Here is a 13,279-nt window from a genome sequence, read left to right as displayed (position 1 = left end):
TAATGATGATGAGCATCTTTTCCACCCATATGTCTCCTTTGATGAGGTGTCTGGTTAAATCTTTTGTCCCATTTGCTTAATGGGTTGCAGTTGTCTTATTATCAAGTTTTGACAGTTCTGTATATACTCTAGATACAAGTCCTTGATCAGATATATTATTTGCAAATTTCTTCTTTTAGTCTGCAAGCTGTCCTTTTAGTCTCTTAACAGTGCTTCTTGAAGAGGAGAGTTTTTAGTTTTGACAAAGTCTAATTTACCAAGTTTTTCTTTTATGTGTTGTGCTTCTTTTGTTATGTCGGAAAAGGTTTTGCTTAACTCAAGACTGCAAATTTTTGCCTATGTTCTCTTCCAGAATTTCTAGTTTTAAGTTTTACATTTAGGTTTATGAGATTTTTTATATACAGTGTGAAGTATGGCGGGAAGTTCAGTTGCTTGCATACAGATATCTTCCAGTACCATGTACTGAAAAGCCTGTTCTTTCCCCACTGAATTATGTTTTACACCTTTGTCAAAATCACTTGTCTGCATATGGACTTATTTCTGGTCTTTCTATTCTACTCCACTGAACTACTTCTCTCCCCTTTATGCCAGTGCCACTGTGATTTGATTAGCATGGTTTTATAAGTTTTCAAATTGCTACTGTAGACTCGAAATTTTGTTCTTTTTGTTTGACTATTCCAGGTCCTTTCTATTTTCACAGAAATTTTAGAATCAGCTTTGTCAATTTCTGTAGAACAAGAGCTTCCTTGATTCAAAGTGCAATAGGTCAGTTTGGGAAGATCTACCACCCTACTGTATTGAGTTTTCTGATCTATGAATACAGCTTAGTCCACCATTTTTCTAGGTCTTCTTTAATTTCTTTCAGTAGTTTTATAGTTTTCAGTATACAGGTATTTATACATCTTTTGTAATACATGAATATCCCTAAGAATGTCTTATTTTTATTATTGTAAAAGGTATTTTTTAAATTTTAATTTCTGAATGTCTGGTGCTAGTGTATAAATATCCAATTGATTTTGTATATTGATCTTGAATCCTGCAACCTTTCTAGCTATACTTACTAGCTCTAGTAGCTACTTTGTAGATTCTTTTCTATTTTCTGGACACATAATTGTGTAGATTGTGAATAGGGACAGTTCATTTCTTACTTTCTAATATGGATGCATTTTATTTCATTGTTTTTTTCTTTTTGCAATAGCCAAGATCTCTAGCACAATGTTGAAAAGAAGTGGTGAGTGCAGACACGGTGCTTTGCCGGACCTTGGTGGGAAAGCATGTAGTCTTTACTACTGATGACTCAGCTGCAGGTTTTTCATAGGTGCTCTTTGTGAGGCTAAACAATTTCTGTTCTATTTCCAGTATGCTAAGAATTTTTATCACAAATGTTGAATTTTGCTAAATGCTTTTTCTTTCTCTAGATGATCATGTGGTTTTTCTTTTCATTTGCTAATGTGGACAATTACTTAAAATAATTTTTCAATTTTAAAACAATACTGCATTCTAGGATAATGCCCTCCCCACCTTGTTCACGAAGTACTATTTTTTAAATATAATGTTGGATTATCTTTGTTAGCTGTTTAATTTCCTTTTTGTGTTTATGAAGGATATTGGTCTGTAATTTTGTTCTCTGATAATCGGATATTGGCTTCAGATCAGTGCTGGCACCTAAAATGATCTGGGGGGTATTCTCTAGTCTTCAGTTTTCTAGAAGAGTTTATGTAGAATCGGCATTATTTCTTTCTTAAATGTTTGATAGAATTTATCTATGACATTATCTAGCTTGCGGATTTATCTGCAAGAATATACACAGACTATTTAGATGATTTCTAATTGAGTGAGCTTTGGCAGTTTGTGTCTCTTGAGGAAATTGTCTATTTTACCTAAGTTGTAGGCTTTTTTAAAGCCTACATTATATTTATTTTTGTATTTGTATTTATTTTTTAGAGAAGGGGGAGGGAGAGATAAAGAGAAGGAGAGAAACATCTATCTGCTGCCTCTAATATGTGCCCCAACTGGGGGACCGAATGGTAACACAGGCATGTGTCCTAACTGGGAATAGAACCAGCAACCTTTTGCTTTGCCAAGACCATGCCCAACCTATTCAGCCACCCCATCAGGGCTAAGTTGTAGGCTTTATTAGCATAAGTTGTTCTTAAAATTCCTTGGGTACTAATTATCCTTGTTATCCTCTTAATATTTGTAGATTACATCATAATACTGTAGTAATTTATGTCTTCTTTTATTTTTCTTGATCAATCTGGCTAGACTTTATTAATTTTATTAATCTCAAAAATCATATTCCTGTTTCATCAATTTTCCCATGTTTTCTGCTTTCTATTTAATTGATTTCCACTTATTAGTTTCTTTCTCTAATACTTTGTGTTTAACTTGCTCATCTTTAGACAGTTTCCTAAGGTGGAAATTGAGAATATTAATATCAAACCTTTCTCTCTAAAAGAGGTTAAACCCCTCTTTAGTGTTATAAGCTTCCCTCTAAGTATTGCCTTAGCAGCATCCCTAATTTTGATGTGTTGTGTTTTCATTTCATTTGGTTCGAAATACTTTTTAGTTTCTCTTTTGACTTCTTCTTTGACCCATAGGTTACTTTTCACTGCTTTAATTTCCACATTTTTGAAGGTTTTCCAAAAATACTTGTTAATATCTAATTTAATTGAATGTGATCAGAGAATATTATTTTGTATTACTCAAATCCTTTTAAATGTATTGGGACATATTTTATGGCCTCAAATTATGGTCTTCGTTGGTAAATCATCTGTAGGCACATGAAAAGCATATGTATCCTACTGTTGTTAGAGTACAATGTCAGTAATTGGTTGATCGTGTTGTTCAAGTCTTCTATATTCTTACTGACTTTCTGCCTATTTGTTCTGCAAAAGTATTGGGAGAGCGGTATTGAACTGTGCATTAATCTATTTCTCCTTGCAACTCTACTGGTTTTTGCTCACTTATTTTGAAGTTGTGTTTTATTAGGAGCATAAACATTTAGGGTTGTTATGTCTTTTGATGAAATGAAGTAATAGTCTTTGCTCTAAAGTCTACTTTGTCTGATATTAATATGGTCACTCTGGCTCTGTTTTGAATAGTTAGTATGGTATATCTATTTCTTTTCTTTTACTTTCAACCTATTTGTCTTTATAAAAAAAGTATTTTCTCATAGGCAGTATCTAGTTGGGTTTTGCTTTTTACCATTCTGACAGTCTCTGTCCTTTTTTCTTTTCAAAAAATTATTTAACAAAATTGTATATATTTAAGGTGTACAACATGAGTTGATATACATATGCAATGAAAATGATTACTTAAAGTAGTTAACATATCATCTCCTCACATACTTGCTATGTTTTTTTGTACTGAGAACATCTGAAATCTATTCTCAACATATTTTTACTATTTAATACAGTACTATTAACTATTGTCTTCATGCTATATACATTAGTAATCAATCTACATGACTTCAACTTCATGCTCTTTGACAATATCTCTCCAGTTACTCTCCCCTGCCTTCACCCAGTTCCTGGTAATACCATTCTAATTTCTGCATCTGTGAATTGAACTAGATTCTACAAAAAATGTAGTATTTGTCTTTCTGTGCCTGGCTTATTTCACTTAGCAGAATGTCCTCCAGATTTAACTGTGTTGGCACAAATGACAGGATTCCCTTTTTTATTGCTGCATAACATATTCCATTACATGTGTGCATGCACATGCGTGTACATCACACCTTCTCTACCATTTGTCTGTTGGCAGACACCAGATGTGGAAGTTTGTGAGCATAACAGAAGTTTAAAACTGGAACTAATCTTGGAGGTCATCCTTCCAAAGAGTCATTTTATCCTTGGGGAACTAAAAATGTAGAAGACATTATGGTCATATGCCAGGGCCAGAATGCAAACCCAGTTTTTTGTTTCCATTCTGTCCTCTGTCCATTACTTATACAAGCAATGAACTTTGGAAATTAAAATGTAAAAAAAATTATCTGCCAATAATTCTCTGCTATGAGTGTATGATTAGCTTCGTATTTCATGTGGATACAAAGAAAGTTCTATGTTATCTGAATATTAAGAAATTATACATAAAAATAAATGATATGTACTTGGGTGTATGTGTATATATTATGTATATATATGAGAGAGAAACTTTCATATACCTAACAATAAGAATGACATGGTATATCTTTTAAAGCATGTAGAAACCAACTCTTTTCAAAATGACTAAAGCTTTCTCTGAAATCAGGTCAATCTTCCAGTTTCTAAAATATGAGAGAATATATAGAACATCAAGTTCACTTCTGAACAAATTGCATAATCTATGAAATGTAGGGAGAGAAACATCAATTAATAATTATCTGACTTCTGACCAAGATGGAGGCGTAGGTGGAAACACTGTACCTCCTCGCATAACCAAGTTTAAAGACAACAAAGTTTTAGTAACAAAAACACAACCAAAACAGATAGAAAACTGAACTGTATGGAAGTCTGACAACAATGAACCATTCAGCCAGACCAGTAAGAGGGGTGGAGTCAGCAGCTGGCAAAGGGGGTCATGCAGGAAAAAGCGGCCAAACCAACGCAGGCCCGCACGCAGCAGTTGACAGATCCCAGGCGTGGGGTGGCAATGGGCAGACCCAGTGGGGGTGCAAGGCAGCTGGCTGACCACGGTCACACATTCACACACAGATAAACCAGGCAAAGGAGTGAGCAGTGACACAGACTGAGCAAACCAGGGCCCCAGCAATGGGAATTAAAGCCTAAAAGCACCAAGTAGAAAAACTTTTGGGGGTCGAGGTGCTGGGAGAGATTCCCAGGCTCACAGAGTTGGCTGGAGGGACCCACAGGGTCCCAGAGGGTGCACAAACCCACACAACCAGGAACTAGCACCAGAAGAGCCCAATGTGCTTGGGGGAAGCGGCAGAGGGGACCAAAATCCAAGAGAGAGCATGGAACAAGAGCCATGGCCCCTCTCTGACCCCGCCCCCACATACAGTGTCACAACCCAGCAACCTGGGTCGCCCCACCCTGGTGAACAACTAAGGCTCCGCCCCTCATATATAACAGGCACAAACAGACCAAAACATTATGGCTCAAGAAGAACAGCTCAAAGCCGCAGAGCCAATACTTCTAAGTGACAAAGAAATAGCCAACCTATCTGATGCACAGTTCAAAACACTGGTGATCAGGATGCTCACAGAACTGGTTGTTTTTAGTCACAAATTAGAGGAACGAATGAAGGCTAAACTAAGTGCAATGAAGGGAAATGCACAGGAAACCAACAGTGATGGAAAGGAAACTGGGACTCACATCAATAGAATGGACCAGAAGGAAGAAAAAAATGACCAAACAGAAAACAAGATGAAGAAACAAGAATTCAAAAACAATGAGGAGAGGCTTAGGAACCTTCAGGACATCTTTAAACGTTCCAACATCCAAATCACAGGGGAACCAGAAGGGGGAAAGGAACAGCAACAAGTGGAAAACTTATTTGAACAAATAATAAAGGAGAATTTCCCCATTCTGGCAAAGGAAATACACTTCCAGGAAATCCAGGAAGCTTAGAGAGTCCCAAAGAAGTTGGACCCAAGAAGGAACACACCAAGGCACATCATGACTACATTACCCCAGACTAATATGGATGAGAGAATCCTAGAAGCAGCAAGAGATAAGGGGACAGTCACCTACAAAGGAGTTCCCATCAGACTGTCAGTGGATTTCTCAAAAGAGAACTTACAGGCAAGAAGGGGCTGGAAAGAAGTATTTCAAGTCATGAAATCCAAACACCTATACCCAAGACTGCTCTATCCAGCAAAGCTTTCATTTAGAATGGAAGGGCAGATAAAGTACTTCTCAGATAAGGTCAAATTCAAGGAGTTCATCATTGCCAAGCCCTTATTATATGAAATGTTAAAGGGACTTTATCTAAGAAAAAGAAGATAAAAAAGTGAAAGGACAGCAAACTCACAGTTATTAACAACCACACCTAAAGCAAAAGCAAACTAAGAGGACAGCTAGATCAGGAGCAGACCATAGAAATGGAGATCACATGGAGGGTTAGCAACAGGGGAGTGGGAGAAGGGGGGAGAGGGTGCAGAGAATAAGTAGCATAGACGGTAGGTAGAAAATAGACAGGGAGGATGGCAAGAATAAGGAAATATAGAATCTAAAGAACTTGTGACGCATGGATATACTAAAGGGGGGAATGGTGGCGGAGGGGGTGTGCAAGGTAGAGGGGAATGAAGGGGAAAATGGGACAACTATACTGGCATAATCAGTAAAATATATTTTAAAAAATTAAAAAAAACAACTATCTGTTGCAAATTACAAAAAAACCCCACAAGCACTACACCTTAATCCCTCTTCCTAATTTAAATGCCTTAATGTGTATGAACATAATAATTAATTATTCATTTTCTCAATGAATAGTCTTTCAGGACACTGAAAAAAACAAGCAAATTGGGAGAAATGCTGCATACTCTTTATTCCTATGAAGATTCACAACCTCCTTCAACATACTAAAAAGCTCTCAAACTGTCACAGATCTGAAATAAAGTAATAAAGAAATCCTTGTTTAATACAATGTTTACCAAGCTCATAAAAAAGATTCTGCTTTCAATAACTCTTATTAATATCATGCCAAACTATGATTTCCAGATACCTTTCTGGGTTATCACTATACTAATTTATTTTCTTTTGGGGAGAAATGGCAAAAGACTACTGTGTACACCACTACTGGCTTAAATGAATTCCTATGAATATTCATGAAAGAAATAACTAGGCTTACAGAATTACAATATGAGAAATTAACAAAAAAAATTTGGTTCACTCTTTTGGGCAGGTCCCCATTTTATAGTTATTAATTGTGAAATCAGAACTGCCTTTTTAGCTATATCAGCAAATGTAGTACCTGCAAAGTTTCTCTGCATACATAGGCTATTTGCAATTCTGATAATGGTCCAGTAACTAGAAAGAAAAAAAAGAAAGACCACATTGTAATACATTTGAATATGACAGATTAAAAACAGTCTACTTTTAAAATGACAAACTATTATAAAACAACTTCTGTGTTATGTCATTGGGGTGGCTTCTCATCATGAACATATATTATCGTTGTGATCAGAAAACAACAAGGAAAGATAATTAGAAATATACTTTAAAAATAAAAAATTTACTCTATAACAACTTTGGTCAGTGAAAATATTAAGCAACCCTTATGTGCAAAGCACATTACTAAGCATCACAGGCCGTTCAATAGAAAGCAATGAACGTGATCTAAATTTTGAACAACTTTTCAGAAATAAAGCAAGAGCTCTGGCTGGGTGGTTCAGTTGGGTGGAGCACCATCGTGTACACCAAAGACTGCATTTGATCCCTTGTCAGGACTCATATAGCTAGGTTGCAGGTTTGATCCCCAGTCGGGGCACGTATAGGAGGCAACCAATTGATGTTTCTCTCTCACACTGATGTTTCTTTCTCTTTCTCTTTGTCTTTCTCTTTCTCTCTAAAACCAATAAAACATATCCTCGGGTGAGGATTAAAAAAATTAAAGCAAAAAAATGAAAAAAACCCCATATAATTAAATACAGCTATATAGATAAGTCAAGGATTATAAGGACATTGATTACTGAACCGTGCTGAAAGAAATCATACACTTTTTAAAAGGACAAGATACAGTATATTTCTTTACTATAACTATCAAAACAGAGAGGCTTGATCCAGTACCTTATCCAAGAATTTAAAAAGCAAGATCACTTCTGGCAACCAGATCACTCCCTATGATGAAACACAAAATCCTTTTGGAAATACCCAACCAAAGGCTTTGGAAATATGTCCAATACCATGAAAGAATATTTGAAATCTGGGGTGGTGTCTGCTGACCGTGAAACTAAATGAGGTCCTTACATGCAATTCTTTCTTAAGAGAAATATTTTACTGCATATTTTAATCACTGGCTTTCTACACCTACTCAGGAACATAAACTTTTGATTTGTAGTAAGTTGATGGAATAATAGTAAAAGAAGAAAAGTCATTTTGCTAACAGTTTATTATATGTATAGATGCTCTTGATTACTATGCTAATGTAATATTTATGGAAATTTATACTTCTTAGATTCAATTTAATTAAACAAATATCAAGTTTTACTAAAGCAAAGTAGAAATTTCATGAAGAAATAAAATTAGTGTCTCAAAACATTCTGTACGTTTAACACAAGAAATAGTAAAAAAAAGCCAACTGTATAGTTTTATTTATCCATATTCTTCAGTTCTCATTCTGTAAAAGTGCAAATGAATAAAAATTATAATTACTGATAAAAACTATATAAAAGATTAGAAGTCTTCATAAAATCATGGAAAAGACTTCAATCAAGTGGCATAGAGCTATTTTCTACCAATAATTCTTTAAAGTCAATACTAGGGTGAAATAAAAGAGAACAGTCATTCTAGTATGATACAATACCTAACAAAATAAAAGACTAGTAAATAAAAAAATAAAACTTATTTTTCTTTAAAACAAGAGATCACTTCTTTCTTTAAACATCCTTTTGCATATTTCTAATTTTTATGTGGTATTAAATATTATTTTAAATAAAGAGACAGTGACCTGAGAGAATTTAGACACCACAACCTTTTTATCATAGGTTATGTGTTGTGACAAAATTAGATAACTACATATTTATTAATGTATAATTAAAGAATATACCAATATATTTTCAATGTAATTCAAACTTTTACTTGTGAATAATGTTTTCCTGCATAGAGGTAATGACTTACTGATTTGATATGTATCCTTTTACTTTGGTGTGAATTTATATTCATATGTGTACTTTTAAAAAGTCTAAGTATGATTGATTATGTTATACAAATTTTTTCATGATTCATTTTTCCCATTTAAAAAAGTTCTTGGGGAGATACGCCCAGGTCATTATAAATGGAACTTACTTCATAAGACTGGTAATATAAAGAGATTTCAGTCGAGAAATGTTTAAAATACTTCAATGTTTAAAAATACATAATAAATTATACAGTGTACAGTTGCAATAGGAGTTTACTATGCTATATCTAATAAAATAAAGTTATTTCATAAGGATTATGTATAGTCTCATAAACTCTAGAATTCAAGAAACTGTAAACAATAAAACAAATTGGAAGCTAAACTGTAGAACCAAAATGAAAATTATTTCTAAATATTATTATGAGAAAAAATAAAATTTAACTAAAAAAACTGCCTAACAGAATGTGAAATAAAATATTCTGTATTTTTTTAAATGATGCATTTTAATATAAAAATATTATAGCAACAATAAATTGCTTTCCTAGATAGCAGGTTAATTTATTATTAAGACAGATATGTAATTTCCTTTTTGAGTTACCCTTTGCATTTCAATTCTTATTTACATGGAAGTTTAGGCAGTACCATCTGTAGATGAAATACTTTTCTAAAGGAGTACATCTAAAAAGTAAAAAATGGACTGTTCAAGTACTCTTGAATTTCTCAGTTCAGGCTCCAGCTAATTTAACTGAATAACCAACAAAAAATTAAATTTAGATGTCTTTTATGCAATACTCCAGGAATAGAACCGAAGAATGCAAAATAGTCAATCTACCTGCCTATATCCTTGGTTAACTAGATATGTCAAACAACAATCATTAAAGCCAAAGTCAGTCTTAAAATATAAAGAGAAATTAATAGTACCGTGGTAAATATCTTGAAGTGATCCGCCACCACAGTATTCCATACAAATCCACAGTTTTTCCCGACTAATATGAAAGAGAAAGAAAAGTACATTAGCTAATAATTCTCGACCACTGACATACTCTGAAGGCTTCCACTCTTCAGCACACCAAGATTCACGATGGATTGCAGAGTGTAACAGTAAATGACTCTGGCAGTGTCTCTTTTTTTCTTTTTATTGAATTTACTGGGATATGGCAGTTTCTCCTCAAGCTACAGAAACACATATTGATTTCAGCTTTTTTCCCCACCTTACACTGTTCAGAAGTAGTAAAAAGTATTCATTGTTTAGAATATGACCACTTTTACAAGCTGAAACACCTACTTGTAATCATTCATAATGGTTCATTAAGGTTACCAGATAAGGTATAACTGTGGAAGTGGAGGTGTCACTATTAATATAATGGGAAATAATAACAAAACCTAAGAAATTTTAGAACTTTAGACCTATAATTTTAAAAGTGTATATATATATAAGGGAGAATGGTAGCAGACAAAATATACAAAGAGAGCACAGAAGCTTTATGTTTTACCTGAGATAGCTTCCAAAGTAGGCAACAATGTTGCAATGTTTACATTCTTTAACCATAAATATTTCTTGTTGAATCAAAGAAAAATCATCTCCTGAAAAACAAAATGATAATAATCTGGTCACTATGTTAATTTTGAATCTTTTTAAAAGAAATTTTTTTTCCATTACCATTTAACAACCTTATACTTCCCTCCCCACCAAAACCCAGCAATCACCACACTATTGTCCATGTCCATGAGTCCTTTTTCCTTTGTGCTCCACCCCCCACATCCCCTCCCAACAGCTGTCATCCTGCTCTATCTGAGTCTGTCTCTATTTTGCTTATTAGCTTAGTTTGTTCATTAGATTCCTAATGTGAAATTATATGCTATTTGTCTTTCTCTGACTGGCTTATTTCACTTAGCATAATGTTCTCCAGGTCCATCCATGCTGTGGCAAAGGGTAAAATTTTCTTTTTTCCTTTCACAGCCAAGTAGTATTCCACTGCGTAAATGTCCCATAGTTGTTTTATCCACTCATCTACTGATGGACATTTGGGCTGCTTCCATGTCTTGATGATTGTAAATAACACTGAAATGAACATAGGGGTGCTTCTGTTCTTTTCAATTGCTTTTGGTTGTTTGGTATATTCCCAGAAGTGAGACTGCTGGATCAAAAGACATATCAATTTTTAAATCTTTGAGGTATCTCCACACTGCTTTCCACAGTGGCTATACCAATCTGCATTCCCTTCGATAGTACAGTAGAGTTCCTTTTTCTCCACATTATCATCAGCGCTTGTCATTTATTGATTTATTGGAGGATTTACTGATGATAGCCATTCTGACAGGTGTGAGGTGATATCTCACTGTGATTTTAATTGTCATTAATCTGATGACCAGTGATGCAGAGCACCTTTTCACACGTCTCTTGGCCATCTGTATGTCCTCTTTGGAGAAGAGTCTATTCAGGTTCTTTGCCCCCTTTTAATTGGACTGTTTACAAAAACTACTTCTTTAAAACATGTTTTAAAAATAAAAATCCAGGAACCTAAAATTTTTTATATCACTTATAATACAAAAAGTACACTTTTAAAAAATTACCTGAGGATATATTTATTTTTAAATTTCTTATAAGACTTAATTTTTTCCCACATTTTTAAATTGTTGGTATAAGTACAGTTGTCTCCATTTCCCACCTACCCACTACTCCTCCAATCTGTGAATTTTTAAAAAAATATATTTTATTGATTATGCTATTACAGTTGTCCCATTTTCCCCCTGCACTCCCCTCTACCCTGCACAGCCCCTCCCACTCACATATCCCCCCTTTAATTCATGTCCATGTATTACACATATTAAGTTCTTTGTCTTCTACATTTCCCATACTATTCTTATCCTCCCCCCATCTATTTTCTACCTACCATCTATGCTACTTATTCTCTGTACCTTTCCTCCCTCTCTCCTCCTCTCATGCCCCTGTTGCTAACCCTCCATGTGATCTCCATTCCTATGGTTCTGTTTGGTTCTGTTTCTGTTCTAGTTTTTTGCTTGGACTTTATTTATTTTTAAAGAGGGGAAGGGAGGAAGAGAGGGAGAGAAACATCCATGTGTGGTTGCTCCTCGAGTGACCCCCACTGGGGATCTGGCCTGAAACCCAGGCATGTGTCCTGACTGGGAATCAAACCAGTGACCCTTTGGTTTGCAGGCCAGTGCTCAACCCACTGAGCCACACTAGCCATGGCTGTTTATTGATTTTTAGAGAGACAAGAAGGGGAAGAATAGAGACAGATTGGTTGCCTCTTGCATATTCCCCGACTGGAGATAAAACCTGCAACCTAGATATATGTACCCTGACTGGGAATTGAACCCACAACCTTTTTGGTGTATGGGACAACGCTCCAACCAACTGAGTCACTGGCTAGGGCTAGATTATTTTTTAGGGTAGGGAGGGGGTGGAGATAGATCTATTAAATGAATATTTGTAGTATCAAGCAATGGCAAAAGCCTTCTGCACTGACTAGTAAGCCTGAATACGTTTCTGAATTTTATAGAAAAAAAAATCGACAGGAAAGACAGATACCAAAGGGAAAACTAGTTTTACTGTACAGCTAATAAGTTAGTATTTTCAGAAAACCAATTAGTACAATGCTCACTATTCTGCCAGATAATTTTCAAATGTCCATGAAAATACAGTGATACTATAGTAAATGGTGGCAATCTTGTGTATTTGTTTTGGCTGGTAATAACGAAACATGAATTCTTTCAATTAAGCAGAATGAACGCAGAATGCCAATACATGGGACAATCAACTCTAACAAGATATTTTCTTTGGGATGCCTATCTAAATTCTGAAAATTGACCTATAAGAGGAAAACACTATCAGTTTTATAATCACTAATTTAGAACCTGGATTCTAAAGTCATCTTTTTATCACATAGTAACAAAAAATATTTACCATTTCAAATTTATCTTGTGTTCAAAAGCACACTGGGATCTAACTGAAACAGAGTACCCTAACATTACAAGTGATTTTTCCTATTAAATAGCAGAAAATATCTGTTTAACCTTCTTAGTTTTCTGTATCTATTATTTAAAACCAATAAAAGAACATATTTGTGGGAATTTGTTACCTCAACTAAACATTTTCCACCAATTCAGGTTTGAACTTTCCAAAGAGGGAAGATAGAATACCAATATTTTACTTTAAAAATCAAAAGTATTAGATTTAAAAATATAAGCAAATACTGAAAAGCAAGAACACTGTACCTAACCAGAATAGCTGACATTTGTCCTATCTGGCCAAAGCCCCTACTTTGGAATTTCTTTTTAGAGCAGTAACAAGGCAAACTAATAGCTGTTTAAATCTTTATGGACTCTTGACTTTTTAAAAACTTGCTCTTTGTTCCATGCTTATGCTTCCAGGAAACAAGAAAAACACTGAGAAAAGTTCTAAACATCTACCTATTCAAAAATATTTAAAGATTCTTATTTTCAAAACTGTCTACACTAATGAAATACGTTTAAT

General features: G+C 34.6%; 1 protein-coding gene across 1 annotated transcript in view; it reads right to left on the bottom strand.

Moving 5' to 3' along the window:
- MAP4K5 (mitogen-activated protein kinase kinase kinase kinase 5) overlaps nt 1–13,279 on the bottom strand; it is a 103,666-nt gene that overhangs the window by 56,634 nt on the left and 33,753 nt on the right. Inside the window, exons 4-6 of the mRNA XM_053670017.1 lie at nt 10,275–10,365; nt 9,703–9,767; nt 6,916–6,971 (exon numbers count right to left, since the gene is read on the bottom strand). Of these exons, the coding sequence (XP_053525992.1) occupies nt 6,916–6,971; nt 9,703–9,767; nt 10,275–10,365 (212 nt within the window). The remainder of the gene's footprint in view (nt 1–6,915; nt 6,972–9,702; nt 9,768–10,274; nt 10,366–13,279) is intronic.

The sequence above is a fragment of the Artibeus jamaicensis genome, unplaced genomic scaffold, assembly GCF_021234435.1.
Source record: "Artibeus jamaicensis isolate MK-2021 breed Jamaican fruit bat unplaced genomic scaffold, CSHL_Jam_final contig_548, whole genome shotgun sequence".
NCBI classification, from domain to species: Eukaryota; Metazoa; Chordata; class Mammalia; order Chiroptera; family Phyllostomidae; genus Artibeus; species Artibeus jamaicensis.
The sequence above is the reverse complement of the archived record's forward strand: the minus strand, read 5'-3'. Positions and strand labels throughout refer to the sequence as shown.